The 16,302-nt window shown below is 36.6% G+C and overlaps 1 protein-coding gene across 1 annotated transcript; it reads right to left on the bottom strand.

The window, feature by feature from the left end:
- Positions 1-3,768: 3,768 nt before the first annotated feature.
- LOC113071734 (serine/threonine-protein kinase VRK1-like) lies at positions 3,769-16,126 on the bottom strand. Its single transcript, XM_026245029.1, has 13 exons — positions 16,045-16,126; positions 13,686-13,856; positions 13,536-13,591; positions 12,939-13,008; positions 12,315-12,402; positions 12,059-12,167; positions 11,747-11,839; positions 9,421-9,553; positions 8,261-8,381; positions 7,901-7,959; positions 6,118-6,290; positions 4,136-4,229; positions 3,769-4,045 (listed from the first exon to the last, which is right to left on the bottom strand). Exons 1-13 carry the CDS (start codon positions 16,124-16,126, stop codon positions 3,927-3,929), a joined length of 1,368 nt encoding a protein of 455 aa, XP_026100814.1. The 3' UTR covers positions 3,769-3,926.
- Positions 16,127-16,302: the final 176 nt, after the last annotated feature.

Here is a 16,302-nt window from a genome sequence, read left to right as displayed (position 1 = left end):
CAGGGTGGATATCACAGAGAGACAACAATCACAGACTAACGGGGTGAAACGCAAGCTTGAACATCCTCTTTAGGACCCCTTCAGAGTTCATTAGAACATCAACCAGCACTTCATTAGAAGTGGGCATGAGATACGTGTCCAAGTCACATTAATTTAGACTCCTGCCTCTTCTATTTTCTCACCGATGTCACCAGCAGTTATTGGGTCTGTGCTTGGCACTCATCTCTTGTCTGAGACTTGGAGAGGTTGAGGGAGTCGTCTGAGAGAGTCCTGATGAATGGCACGGACAGTTCTGAGTAAGAGAGCTCGCCTCACGCTGATGAGCATGTCTTTTTGATGACCACTAAACCCACTCAACGCTGCTGCCAAGGGTAAATCGAATTAAAGATTGGAATTTGGACCACAGACTTGGATGTGGCACTTTCGTTTTGGACAAGTCTTTTGCCTGGAGGATCAACGGCTTATGAGACACGGCCTTTTTTACGTACAAGCAGTGAAAGCACACAGTACACTCACAGAATTCAGCCCATAATGCGAAAAAAGAAAATAAAAATCAGTTAATTTATTAATTTATTTCTAGAGTTTCCCCCAAAACAGAAATAAAGTGTGTATCTACATTTTATCATGTGTAGTATCACCTTTGAAAATTGCAGGTAGTGGAGTGTTTAACATTCTCTTGTCAAGTATACCCCTGCAGGGACAATAAATGCCTGTCCAGTTTTGCTCACAGCGGCGGCGGCAGATTAGAAACAGCGGGAGGACGGTGTAGTGTGAATACAATACCGATAAGAACGCACGTCTTAGCCCCATTGCTATGCCTTTCCTTCGGTGAATGTGAGAACCTGCTGTTTTCTAATATTTACACACAGAATCACACTAGAATCGCAAATGTACCATAACTGCATTGAAAGAGCTCTTTCTCTCTCTGCCATGTAAAATCAGTATATTTCTTTTCCCATGCGTGGGTATTTTGGGGCACATGGTGACAGGAATAAATACAAACATAATAACAGTGAAATTTATTTCATCTAAAGGAACGGAGGATGATAGAGAAGAAAAAAAATAGGGCTGGTGTTAAAAAAAAAACATATATATATATATATATATATATATATATATATATATATATATATATATTCTTTTACACCCAACACACACAAATGAAGACACTAGCTGGACAATTTTATCAGATGGCTAACAGAAAAGAATTTACTGCAACCAAGAAAAAAGTAAGAAGTCTGCAATTATAATTAGCTTAGAACTATCATTGATGACCTGTCATTTTTCCATTCTATCATTATTGCCTGCCAACCACCCCATCCCTTTATTAAGATACTAACATATGGATCTGAACCTTGTATATCTGTAAGTCAATTAAATGCCACTGTATGTTGAAAATATAAATTAAGCATAACTGTAGTTTCTATTTAAACATGCAGCCATAAGTTGCCAGAATCACTTGGCACTGAGAATCAATTTAAAATGCTGCTTTTTTTTTTTTTTGAATATTTTATTACTTTTTAATATTATTATTATTATTTTTTTACTATAATAAATGGTATAAAAAAAATGTGAGAACCATATTGCCATTCACTTATCCACAAAGTTCCAGCTAACCAATAAACGCCAAATAATTCGACCCAAGAGCACTAACTATTAATAACAATTAACCCCCTTCCAAAATGTTGAGGAAAGCAGATAGCCAGTGAAACCTCTGCGAGGAGAAATTATTTTCCATCATGCAGCTCTCCAGTAAACCCCAACATCCCAAGACAAACTCTGAGAAAGTACGAGAGTGGATATAAACACGTGTCAATCAATGGCCACAGTAAGGCCCATCAAAGCAGCATGTCCTCCAGTGGGTACAGGTGGTAATGCTGTGTTTAAGGTTTGCCTCCCCACCCACCTTCCACCCCCCCAGCTGTGCAATCATTATGTACTACTGCCCCCTACTGCGGAGCAATGGCTGTGCGGCCCTGAAGGTCAGTGGTGAGGAAGGGGAAGAAAGCACACAGGGGTGCACTTTAGTCCTCACTGTTGGAACAATCGATGCCGGCATCAGCTCAGGGCTCACGTGGCTCCGCAATGAAAACAAACATTAGGAGAAACATCTTCCTCTTTCACTGTTCTTGCTGGGCCAACAGAGTCTAACTACAGTTTACAAGGCTGTTCTCCCTCGGCAAGGAAACCAGAGAGGGTGAAAGGTGGGGGATTGGCCTCAGAGGAGCTATGAAATGGGCAAATTGGGTATGAAAACACAAACTATAGTTATTGTGTACATGAGGAAGGATCGTTACATCTCACCTAGAGCAGAATATAATGGACAACTGCAACCAGTTGTCAAATCTCAAACTTGGGATTTTTGTGAACTGTGCTAATTCTCGCTTTACATCTTACTTGGGTTTTAATGGTTTGACTTTACTGATAGGTCACATCAAATTTCAGAGATCACACTGAATCGCTGAGAATTCAAATTGAAGAATTCAGATACATCTCAGACTGGGTAAAAACTGATTTTATGATTTTAATTAATTTGAATAATCCAAACATTGGTTTCTATGCCTCAGTTGCATGAAAAAAAAAAATAATAATAATAAAAAAAAATAAAAGAAACAACAACAATATACAATGTGACTGGTGTAATTCAATTCAAAACGAATGACTTTGAGCATAACAGCAAGCAGTGTCGGCCCAGATCCGGCCCGAATGGATTTCATGCAGGCCAGATGCGGGCCAGATCTGAGCCAACACTATATTGCTGTCTGGCAGTTCAAAATAAATATCCAGAATCAGTCTGAAACACTGTAGATTTACACCTCTCTACTGATGCTGTAATTTACAACGTGAAGACCGAACATTATTTGTAAGCAAACCGGACTAAATGAAATATAACCAAATAAATCAAAGTGAATAAGATTCAAATCAAAATGAGAGCCTGTGACACTGAATTGAATCGGCGGATTTGTTTTGACACCCTGTATTGATTCTTTCTTAGATTATATGGCAGCAACTATGTTGCACTCAAAAAAAAAAAAATTCCACTACTGTTTTTATCTATTATAAGTGAATTTTTTCCAAACTCTTGGAAAACATAACTCTTCTAGTCACAACCCTGTATACATGCCATATCTGTTATTCATGTATTCTAACCTGTCCTCATCAATTTATTCCTGTCCGCACAATGTCATATAAATTTTACCGCGATTACAAAGCAAACTATTCAAGATGACATTTGGACCTATAAATATGCCTGCGAATGCTGTCGGTGTGTTATCAAAACCAGCGATAAAGTTACAATGAATAACAAGTGGTGCAGCCACAACTAACTTTTAATGATAGCTCTTTGAAGCCATTTCCTAGCGGAGAACAGGAAGTTAAGAAAGACTCAAGCAAGAGTGACACAGAAACTAGGACCCAAGTGCTAGTCTTTTGTCTCCACCTGATCAAATGGCAGCCGAGAGGAAAGGCGCAGAGCCTCCTTCCTCCAAACGCATGTACCCGGCTCAGTGGCGTCTGCCACACGCTCGCCTGCCTCGATGCAGGTATCAAAGACCAGCTCGCCTCTCCCACAGACGTCGGAGTGCCAGTCGCACGGCAGCTTTCATAGCTCAACAACAATGGGAAAATGTGGCGGGGGAAGAGTCGGGACTCGGAGCTCCTTCAGGGATTTCCTTATCGGGGGCAAAGCAATCCCCCCGGACCACATCCGCATAGGCTTGATTATTCAAGGCATTACAAAAGGAATGAAAATAACTCACAACTCAAAGCCACTTTTTTTAGCCTTATTTATTATCATTTCACTGCAAGGGAGTGTGCCCAATATGCTGCTCAAGTTTAAGAAAACGCAACCACAGACAACAAACACAGACCAGACAATTTAAAAGATAAAAAAAAAGGAAACGACTTGAACTAGAGTGCGAAGAGGATTAGGAGTTCTTCTTAGGCCTTCCCCTGCTTTTCTTCACTGCTGGCTCAGAAGCAGCCTGAGCTTCTTTCTTGGCTGGACGCTTTGCAGGACTTGCCGTCTTTTTAGCCCCATTCACTTCTAAACAAGTTACACATTCAGTTTAAAACGTTTACCACACAAAACTACTGATATTGATGATAACAGGTAAGGTCCAGAAACATGACCTACCTTTCTTCTGTGGAGCTAGCCTCTTCTTTGCAGGAGCGCCTTTGGCTTCATCAGCAGACTGGCCTTTTTCTTCCGCTTTCTTCCGCTTGGGAGCCTTCCAGTCGAAAATAAAGACACAAATAAGGGGATGGAAAAGATGGAAGAGCAGTGGTCAATTCACTTGCCTAGAGCAACCTTGGAGGAAGTTCAAATCAAATATTAAGAAGGGACCTTTTGCTCTGCATACACATGGAAACTATTACATGTGCCTTGAGCGTTGTGAACGCTTGAGAAAACGTAATTACAATTTAGCTATCCACTAAATCCGGCAAGAATAAATAATTTGAATGTCAAATGTAATACATGTACACTACCGCTCAAACGTTCAGAGTGATTATTTATTTATTTATTTATTTATTTATATGTTTTTAAGAAATAATACTTCCATTTAGCAAGTATGGATTTATATTGATAAAAAATGACAGTGAGGACATTTACAAAAAAAATCTTTTTTAAACACTGATAATAAAAATGTCAGCATATTAGAAAAATTCAGCCCATTTTAAATTGTTCAAATAAAAACATTTTAAATTGTACTGTAATAATATTTCACAATATTACTGTACTATAAAGTATATACACAACATAAAAAAACATGAAAAAAAATCTTGCCAACCCCAAAACATTTGAACAGCAGTGTATTTTGACACTGGAAAAGACCAGTAACGGAAAGGAAACGGATTTCAATGTTGGGACTTTTTCTTAGAATTACAAACAAAGAAAACTACTGTGAGTTAATCTATTTTCATAAATCAAAAATCCTTGCATTTTCTCCTCAAACGAAAATTCTAGCATAGAAGCTCAAGTCCTCAATTCAAGGAAATCGTACTAACCGAACCGGGGGTTATGAAGAAGATGCACTTAATGACAGCAATCAAATTCTCCCTTTTCTTCACTCAGACTGCATAATGAATGCTCGCCCCTCTCTCGGACTTGAACCATCATCCTTACAAGCCCCCCCTCGCATTTCCCTTCCATTTTGCCAATTGCTGCCTCATGATTACCATCCAGACCCTGCTGAGCTGAACAGATTGGCTCGATAATTACATACAATAACGGCAGTGGGCAGGTAACCCTCAGCTGGCATGGACCAGCTCCCTGGTGGCACCTTCCATATGCAAACTGCATTGTGGGAAGCGAGGAGAGTCCGTCCCCTCCCTTGCCGTAAGTGCGGCTCACTGATTGCCGGCCTGCGTCGACTCCAAGGTTACCGTGTCAGCAAATTTGTGATACATTAGCAGGGAATAAACACAGGCACTCAGGACCTGTCTGTGGGAGGAAGAGGAGGTGCTACGGGGATAAACACCCGGACGCTGGAGAGAACCTGAGATGCAGACTGCTTTGTTGCCAAGAGCTCTTTGTACCGGACCCCATGAATGAAGCCTAAGTCTTATCGTTTTCACAAAGTATATGCCATCAAGGGCATCTTCGTGGGCTCGGACGGTTTGTTTTACACAAAATACACAAAAAAGAAACACGATGGAGCTCCACAACGGCTGCAGAATTCAGGTCAAATTAAGGTCAAATCACTTTTTACCATTTGAAAAGCAGAGAAAAACACTAAACATAAATATATAAGAAAATTCATAAAACATTGAGACATTTTGATGGTAAAAAGAGGGCGACTGTGTGTCGATTGCAAGAAAGAATCCGAATAAGCTCAAGACACATTTGTTAAAAGCATTACACATTAAATCGCATTTGAAAATCAATGCACTCAACAGCGTTTCCAACTAACCCGAGCAATTAGTCTTGGATCATCTGTGGGCATTTTCAAATTTGAATCTTCTTTCAAAAGGTAAACAAATTACGGGATGTTGAAAAGGGCTCCTTTTTAAATTGCGGGCTTCAGAAAGGGACTGTCGCAGCATTTTCAATGCACCGCGAATGAGGGAGTGCGACAAAGGTTAGCTTTTTGATGTTTCACTGAAGATGGCTCTTACCTTGACAGAGGGTGGGCATGTGCTGTTGCTCGACACGCCAAAGTCCAGCTTTCTGTCGTCGGTAGCCCCTATGGTCTTCAGGCCTTGCTGCAAAATACCTCGCAATTTTGCGTAATTTGGCTTGTCTGTGTATTCGAGAGCCTTGACCTCTTGCATGAACTTCTTCATTTCCTCTAGAAATTGAAAACGACATTAAGTACAACAATCTAATCTTAATGCAGATTACTTTAACTGATGTATTGCAAAGTCGGAAAAATAAAGACACTTCTGGGTCAATAAACAAACTAAGAGCATTATGTGTGCGATTAAGCAAAAGTTATTTGGACCTTTGTCTCAAAGTTCATCTCAAATGAACACGCAAAAGTCCGATGTTAATAAGGTGCACGTGCCATGCGTTCATTCGTGTAGCACTGTGCAGGAAAGACAGAACAGTCCCTGTAGGGCAGTGTCTCTGCGGTAGATGCTCACACTTTAACCTTCAGGCTAAGTTTAGAGGAGAGGGGTTGACATTTGTCACTTTGTTCTTTATAGTTCTCCACTTCGCGAACTGTTGTTTACTGTCGGCTGCTAAAATAGTCACACCAAACAGAATTAGTCTTGATGGCCGTGCTAACAGTGCCGCCTCCCATCACCTCGGTGTTGTGATGCGGCGTGTACGCACAAGACAACAGCCTCAGGAGGGATCTCGCCGTCTGCCGCGCGGCTGTCACAGGGTTTAAGAACTGCCATCACATCAGCGGATGAGCAAAGGGAGCCAATGACATCTTTGATTTTTAAACGACACAAAGAAAGAACGCCCTAAAGTTTTGCAAAAGTACAGACTGACACGCACTGTCTGCAAAACTATGCAATACTGAGGTCGAGAATGGAGAAGGGTGAAAAACAAGTTTCAAAACTTCAACTTTTATGTTTTGCGGTCGAGAAGGGCAAATGCAATGTTTATTATGTGCATATACACACACATAGTACAAAAAATGTAGCATTGCAAATGAAATTCAGAATCTAAATTTAACAATTTTTTTTTAATCTTAAAGAAATATCACTATGTAAAATGAAAATGAAATATTTCTTATGTTGACTATTTCTTTGACACTGATTATGTAAATAAAAACACAATGACTAATGCTACACTAGACTCTTTTTCCTCAATATTTCCTACACTATTTAACTGATACTAAAGGCAATTGTATTAATATTTATTAATAGGTGCATTTATAATATTTCCTACAATTAATGAAGCATCAGACAAAGAGGAACGTTTAGGAAGGCACCACACTGGACGAATTCAGGTTATGTATACTTTTTTTTATAATTGCTAAACGTTTCACAACAAATATTTGTAAACAGAAAATGTGAATATTTATAAAAAGATGAAAGCAATTACGCTCCAGTTTAAAGAAAGTGTGAGAAGTTGCTGGGAATTAGCACAGAGCTGATAGATTAGCTCTAATTAAGACTCAATCACAGGGCCACATTCATTATAAATAGAAAAGGCCCTTGCACTCTTGTTTGCATATCAGAGCTCGAAAGTGCGTCACTCCAATTACTGCTTGGCAGACAAACAAAAAGTAATAATGCAGAATTCACAGGTGCTTTTGCGTGTGCAACATGGTTAAAAAATAATTATGCTTTAATCCCATTTAGTTGTATGAAATTTCCTAAGACTATTAACCTATCGTATTACAGACTATATAATTGATATTTTACAACCAAAGTACATTTAGTTTTTTAAATGTATGAAAGCTTCTCCAGCTAACTTAAAGACTGCTCAGTTTTTTCTCACCTGGTAAATTGTCTGAAGGGAAACAGCTTTTCAACAACTCATCAATATTGTCTCTACACCTGAGGAGAAGAAAATTCAAAAATTATTTTTAAAAAAATTACAATTTTAAATTGTATCCGTAAAAAAAAAAAAAAACACTGCTTTATGGAAAAGAATGAAAAAAAAAAAGAATTAGTTTTACTGCAAAGAGGCATATTAGTTATTCTTTATTCATCATCCCAATATTTATTATCACATGGCAAATATATATATATATATATATATATATATATATATATTTATAGGTCAAATAGGTAGATTACTATTTAGTACAGAAATAAGTAAAACCTAAATGCAACAAATGAGGTTAAAGACAATCACCTGAGTTTGGAGTCTCTGACATACAGTGGGTCCTGAAGTTTGTCCTCCCAGGGAAGACGGCCACAAAGCCACTGGATCATGCAGTAGCCCATGATTTCCAGGTCTCCTCTTCTTGAAGGGGCTGAAATGCAATATACACCAACACAGAGAGGAACTCTTAAAAAAAACATTCATATCAGAGGCTATTTTAAAAGGGTACCCCACTTTTGTATTATTTGATGCAAAGTACCATTAAATCAACATTTAGACAAATTATGAAGAGAAATACTATTTTTTTTATCACAATGTGATCTTTTACATAATTTACACTTCAATGGCTGCTCAAATGCATGCTACCTGAATCTCCAGGGGTTACAAAAATAATATATGTCAGGCCATATGGATTCGCCTAGGCCAGGGTTGGGTATCGATTTGGTTTTATTCGATACCGGTACCATTTTGATACCTTTAAAATTGTACCGGTGCCTAAACATAGCCTGAACCGATACTTCTATAAAAATAAATAAAATAAAAAAAGCCTAAAAGATAATATTAAAGAACATTAAAAAGATTCTAAATAAATCCATAGCATTCACACGCTCCTTGGATGCTCTCATTTCCCAAGCTTCCATTACTCAATGGCTAATAAATGTATTTCATGATCTGGGTCATTATTTTATAGAAAACCACACATAATGTTTCTACTGTATCTCTGTCACTCACTCTGATATTTAGTTAAAATGAGTGCTGTCTGTCACTGTCTTTAATCAGTTCTTTGAATGACTGTATGCTCATTCTTTATAAAGTGGCAACAATGTCATTTGTAAACTACAGTCTTAGGCACATTAGTATTTTCACCCCAATAAGGGGGTTTAAGACAGTTATTTATATATTTTGCTGTAGTATGTCAGTAGGAAATATTAGTTTACATTTCCAAACATTCATTTTGCCATTAATTTTAATATTCTAGTGAGATTGTTGAATACACAAACAGTCTGACAACAGACTGCCTAAAATTAAAGACTTTTGGCACCGAATCTGCGTGCTGATTTGGTTCGGTGCATACCGGTCCCATAGGTACCAGTGCAATACTGGTACTGGGTTTCGGTACCCAACCCTACCTAGCCCTAAAATTTGAACATTAAGAGTGACTAATAGAACTGATTGTTACAATTTCTTACCGACTCCTTTGTGTGCATCAATACTAGTGAACTCAATGGTCCCATCATGACACCTCTTTGGGTCTTCTTTGTACTCCTTTGGCACTCCTTCAGGAGAATATCTGTAGGCCAATCCATAATCCACTAAATATACCTGGGTAAAAAAAAATAATAATAAGAGTCAAATCAAAAGCTTGTAGTACAACAACATACAAATCACTGGTAAATCAATTACAGAAAAAAAAAAACAACTGGGAAATTAAATATTATTTTGATATATGACACATCCAACATAATAAAGTCTTCAAGACTTGAAGATTACTACAAATGAATGACATTTGAAGCTGCAAACAGACTGATTGCTAATTAGAAGTATGTATCACTTATAAAAGAGATCTGACAATTAGCACTTTGTTTTCAAAGCAACAGGAAGCCGTTAACAGAGTTCCAAAGATACCAATACAGTCTGTGCACAAACTGGAGGTGTACCTATTACCTCCCCCAAAAAGTGCTAAATGATTTGATGTGTCCAGGTAGAGTGTCTCAGAAATAACTGCATGTGGCAATTTGCAACAGTAAAGATTAACAGCTCACCTACAGTGACAAACATCACAAACTTAAACAAATAAAAATAAAAAGTTAGGAGGTTTTCAAAGCTGGGGCTGGTGATTAGAAACTGCCAGCATCAACACTCACGCAAAAATATTATCAAAGACACAAAAACTTAAACTTTGTTAAACTGCATGTTATAATTACTTTTGGCTGTTCATATAGTAACCACTTGAATGGACTTGCGAGTTCACTCTCTGAAAGATGTTCCAGACTGATTCAAACTGCTAATTTATGATTTAAAATATTTTGGAATAATTAATTAAAAGAACCAGTTCATAGAAGTCATTCATATTCTGCTAATTCTTCAGTATTCTAAAGTCAAAGGATTGAGTCTAGCCTACAGTTCTTTAAAAAACAATAACACCAAATCCTTATCACACACACTAATATTTCAAATACTTCCTATTCCGCTGTTTATAATATTAAAGGGGTCATCGGATGTCCACTCATCAAGTCTTTAACATAGTTTGGTTAAAATTTCTCAATGGTAGTGTAAAATAAACCCTTTTTACCCTGTAAAAAAACTGTTGAAAATTAGAGCAAGCTGCTTTGTAGCTTTTTCTTTTAAATATAAATGAGACTGTTTACTTCAGCCATCGTGAAACTTGCTAATTAGCACCTTATAAGGAAAGGTGATATGCAAAGATTCATTAATAAAAAAATAAAAAAATAAAAAACCCTTACACTCACTTCCGGAGGTGAAGCTGGATCACGAATGATTCTTGCGAACATAAACACATTTAGGTAGATCGGGGTGATTTCCCTTCAAAAAAACAAATATAATTTACGGTGTCTTCAGTGGTTCAGATGTCGGGAGTAAATGACGACTGCTATATTCAGTTCATGAATACATCCAACAACCGAACACCTCAATCACTTAGGAGACATTCTTGTGAAATAATAGCAGACTGATATCAGCTCACTCAGGGCAGGCATAAGGCAAGACACCAGTCAAGTCTGTGCTGAAACGCTACTGTCAATCAAACTATTGTGGAAGGGGCCTGACTGAGAACAGCTTGATTTGAGAAAGGGGAAATTATTTAATGAAATAAAAAAATAAAAAAAACACTGTGTGGATTTTTATCATTATAGGATGGTTGTGTACACACACTGCCAAAACATTTCAGTTCAAACAACTTGTAAAAGTACACGCAGCATCCAATGACCCCTTTAGAATATTAAGCATTTCAATAATTTAGACTAAACCCAGTGCATTTTTCACACACACTAATAAAACACAGGCATGTATTAAGAAGCAAAAAGAAGACACGAGTAATAAAAAAAAAGAAGCATGCTCCGAGTCACCAAGCAAGCAGCGACTAATCCCAAGAGGCAGAGTTTTAAACTGTGACTTAAAAAATAGCAGCTTAATAATACACAACAGATACATTATTAATCTTCAAATTAAATATTTGCTCTTGCCCACCACCCAAACCGTATTTGCTACAGACAGCTTCAATATTGTCTCTTATCTCTCCAGTTTATGAGCCGCATTTAAAGGCTTAAATTGTTTTGCTTTTTTTCCTCCACCCAAATCTCATTAACAGATGGAGAAAAAAATAAGACAAGTAGTTTCTTACATTGCAGATCACTGGTACTCCAATTCAAAGAAGTGGGAGCTTTGTATAGCCCTGCAGTTTACACACACTGCCCTCTACGGCTGTACAGTTAGAGCCATACACAACCATGGAAACAGAGATCTGTAACTGAAATGTGTGGAAGGCTTGAAACAAACCTGATTGGGGTTGGTGTAGGACAGAAGGAGGTTGGAGGCTTTGATGTCTGCATGCACATATTCATGGTCATGGATGTACTCCAGAATGTCAAGCTAGAGAGATGAAAGATATGTTAGAATATGAGATATTTTAATAATACAGCAATATAAGATGTTCTCCCACTGCTTGCAATGCCACAGCAGTCAATGAAAAGATTGTGTGCAAGTTTAAAAGGTTTTCCTTATATAAATAAATAAATAAATACATTTATTTATTTAAATACATTGCATAGATTGCTACTTTCGATAGAGATACTTTTAGAAGAAACCTACAAGTCTGAGACCCAGCTGAAGAACCAGTTTCCTTGGAAATTTCTTTCCATTTCCCTCAAACTTCTTCTGTAGGTCCACTCCAAATCGATCCATGACCATAAATCTGTACCTGTCATGAACATTTAGGTAAAATTATCGTATTTGAATTGCCTGTTTGCATGTTCAAAAGATCAAAGAAAAAACATTTTAATAATAATAAAAGATGTTGTGTTATTTGTCTTGCAAAACTTGGAGAAACGGTGATTATTTTCCCTACCTTTTACCACCTTTCTCATGAAAGCCAGAGCCCCAATATTTTGGAACTCCCAAATAGTCAATTTTCCTTGAATTCATCCAAGCCCCAACTGAAAAACATAAAACATTCTGTCACAACATATGAACTATTCCAATTCAACCTGAAATCAAGAAACATGACAGTGTCCTAAATCAGTTCTAAAATTACTAACTAAGATTATCACAGTGACCATTAAATGCAATCAAATAAATTATTCAAAACTTTTATTCTTTAAACTTGTTGGTTCTTAAAAGTAATATAAGAAAATTCCTCGGGGACCAAACTGACATTGTGCCGCAAGGTAATCTGCTGGTGGGACAAATATTTACCACCATTACAATATTCCAATGAATAAAACATGAGCATCCCTTAGTAATATAGTAGTTAATTGTCAAGGGAGACTGACATTTGGATTGTTATTAAGTAAAGCGCAATGCTGTGGCCTTGGGGCAGCCATAAGAGCCACCAAAGGCAGAGAGTTGTGGTTTGTCTGTCTCCATAAGGCCCTCAGTGGTGAGCTCAGAACTTTCTTTAATTAAAAGAGTTGCTCCTCGACTTTTTTCAGTCTGGCTCATCATGCATATGTTTGCAGTTGCAAAGGCATACTTAGATTGGGTTTGGCAGCTCGCATGTAGAACTTCAGTTCAGAGAAGAGAGGGCCATTGTCACTGGGCTCCTACAAGACAGTAAAAAACAATCACGAAAAATAACTGACATTTAAAATGAAATATTAAAAATGTGAACCCACATGCATTAAAAAAAAAAAAAAAAACAGCAGCGGGAAAGTACACATACATTATAGCACTCCCATGAAGTGTCATTTTACCAAAGCACTAAATTATTCCATTTAGTTTGCTTGTAAAATGTAAACACTTGTCTACCTGCCCTTGCAAAAGTCACACTCATTTACCCAAATTACAATGTATCATGTAAAAATCATGTAAAAGTTGTATTGCTTTGTTTACTTAAAATAAAACAATAATAAAAGTGATGGTTGTTATTGTTTGGTATTGTTAATTGAAATAATTTAAAAATACGTTTTATACTTTTTTTTGTATAATTTGTTAATTGTTCTAGTTAAGGTCAAGGAAATGCCTTTCATTGATTGACATTACATTGCTGACCACCCAAACATCACAGCCATTCAAAAAGTTAAAGATCTAGACATATATCTGCTGGCAGCAACAAAAGTCCCTCACTCACCACTTTAATGACATAAGGTGCATCAACACCAACAGATCCTGAGGAGTCTTCATTTGCTAAAAGATATGACAAATTTATATTTGAGCAACTGATAAATAAAGCAAAATAAAGAATCTGAACTTAATTTCCAACAGCGTTTCTGAATCCTACCAAGATACAGCAGGCCAAAACCTCCCTGACCCACAGCTGATCCCAACTTCCATTTTTTCTTTGCATTATCCGTAAGAACTTCTCCAGGTGGGAATTCTTCAGCCAGTTTCCTCTTTGCTGGAGCTCTCGCTTTCTTCGCCCCAACTGCCTTGGACTTTGGGTGGCATTTTACTGAATAATTTGAAGTACAAACAAGAAACACAAGTTCCATTACAACTGAAGTGGGGACCACTAGGGATAATGCTTTTACTTTAAATGATTTTGTTATTTTATATAAAATCATCCATTACAAACATATTAGCAATTTTGCTTATAGAGTAAAAAGTTTAACAGAAAATGTTACTTATCAAATAATTGCCTATTTGTAACCATATTTACATTAAGAAATGTTTAATATCAGCAATGAAAATAAATGTTTGAAATTATTCAACCATGTACAGATTTCTTATGATCACAGCAACCCTGTCAGTTCCCAAAAAAATAAATAAATTGAACAGAATTCAAACACTTTAATGTGGTTTTACACTAGTCAATACTACACTACAAGTATAAAAATAAAAATAATCCAAACAATAAATCTAGGGTGTGTCATACAAATGATTAAACTGTCATGTAGGTGAGTGTTTGGGGTTTGATTCATTATTGATGACATAAAACATGTAGATGCCTTGAAGAATTTCACCATCACAGATGTATTAGTAACGTTACTTAAATGCTAACGTTACAACTGATGACAAACTCAGTGATAACGTTTGTGATATAGATGCAATGATGCGTTTTGTTTCACTTTTACAACACAGATATTAAGAACTGTGGTTTCAGCTTGTTTATGTAACACAAGAGTCTAAGAGTGATAAAACGTGGTTAATGTCACACATTATCAATGAGAGTAACACTGGGTTGTTTATATTGTATTTGGGGAATAAACTGCAAAATGCGGCTTCAACTATTTCAAATTGCTATGCTAGCACGATTAGCTTGCCTTATTACGGCTTTTTATCACAACAACGCAGATGCTTTGTCCTCATAATACGCTAATAAATACATTTAGACATTATGCTTTATTAAAGCAGATCGTAAACATTATACTAACCTTTCCGCGGATAAGTGGCAGGTTGTAACAGCTCTTCCTCTCCAAAGTTCCCGCAAACTGATCACCAGGCTGAGGCTGTGCGAATGCGATTGGTTAGAAACACGGCTGCGTAGTTCCTTGTTTTGCAATGCATGATGGAATATGCAGTTTTTTATCCGTTTTAATTTTTTTTCATCAACAAAACGATGTTTTGTTATCATACTAATTAAACTAATTTGAATATATATATATATATATATATATATATATATATATATATATATATATATATATATATATATATATATATATATATATATATATATATATATATATATATATATATATATATACTACAAAAGAGCATTTTTAAACATTACACTAGTAAACTTGTCTCTCTTTCTTTATGAATGTGTGATAAATAAATATGAAATTGAAAATTGTTCTCAAGGTTTTAATATTACAAGTGGGTAGAGAAAATACAAAACTTTATAATTACAGATATTGATTTTACAATGATTTACAGATGTATACCTTAAAATGTATATTTTATTATATATTGCAATGTAATTGCCTGGAAGGAAATTATACATTAATTTTACAGTCATTCCTGTTAACCCTAAAACACAACACAATGCTGTGCGCAGGTAAAATCCCCTTAAAATTAATATGAAAAATTTTATATTAATACAATACACTGTGCCCTGTTTTTATTATTTTGTTGTTGTTGTTGTTGTTGTTTTAGAGTGTACTCTTATGTGAGGTATATTTACAACAGTAAGTAGCCCTAAAAAATATATATTTTAGGCTGTGTTCCCCACATGCATATTTGATGTTGACTTGTATAGAGCTGTACTAGCGTTGAGAGGCACATAGTTCATGAATAATTGACTCTGTGGTATCCTGTAACTGTTTTGTAGAAGTGCTATGCTGCGAGTTTAAGTTTTTTTTCCTAGTGACTATTAGGCTACAGAATAACAACGCAAGAATTCCCAGGAGCAGATTTTGGGGACATTTCATGGTTGGTTTTCTGTAGCAACGAAGGGTAGATAATGTGTCCAGAGATGTTATCATATATGAGGAATTTTATAGTTCAGAGGACTGACTTCTGAGCTAATGGGATGTCTGCCATAGAAGTACATGACAATTTGGTTAATCACTTTGCGGGACATCGCTCATAGCAGAAGAATGACAGGGCGCTCAGAGGAAGAGGCAACATCTCAGTCTCTGAAGGAGAGCATAGAAAAACGTGTATCATTTCCCCCAGATGAGCAGATGGTATCTGACTTTGTGGAGAGAAGGGCTGAACTTCAAGAGGGTGAGATGAAGTTGATGTTGCTGACAGCCTCTTCAGTTTAGCTGTGCTCATTTGTATCCGTGTAACATCATTTGTAACAACAGCAAAAGCAACATTGATTGTTATGTGTTAGTTTGGTTCGATATGATTTTTAAATGATTTTGAAGGAAATCCCATAATGCTCACATACAGTGTACGGGCATAGTTTTCACATATGTGTAGGAAACATGATATGCTTTTTCAGGTTT

Source organism: Carassius auratus, unplaced genomic scaffold, assembly GCF_003368295.1.
Source record: "Carassius auratus strain Wakin unplaced genomic scaffold, ASM336829v1 scaf_tig00007952, whole genome shotgun sequence".
NCBI lineage: Eukaryota > Metazoa > Chordata > Actinopteri > Cypriniformes > Cyprinidae > Carassius > Carassius auratus.
Note: the sequence above shows the minus strand (reverse complement) of the source record. Positions and strands in the feature narration are given on the sequence as shown.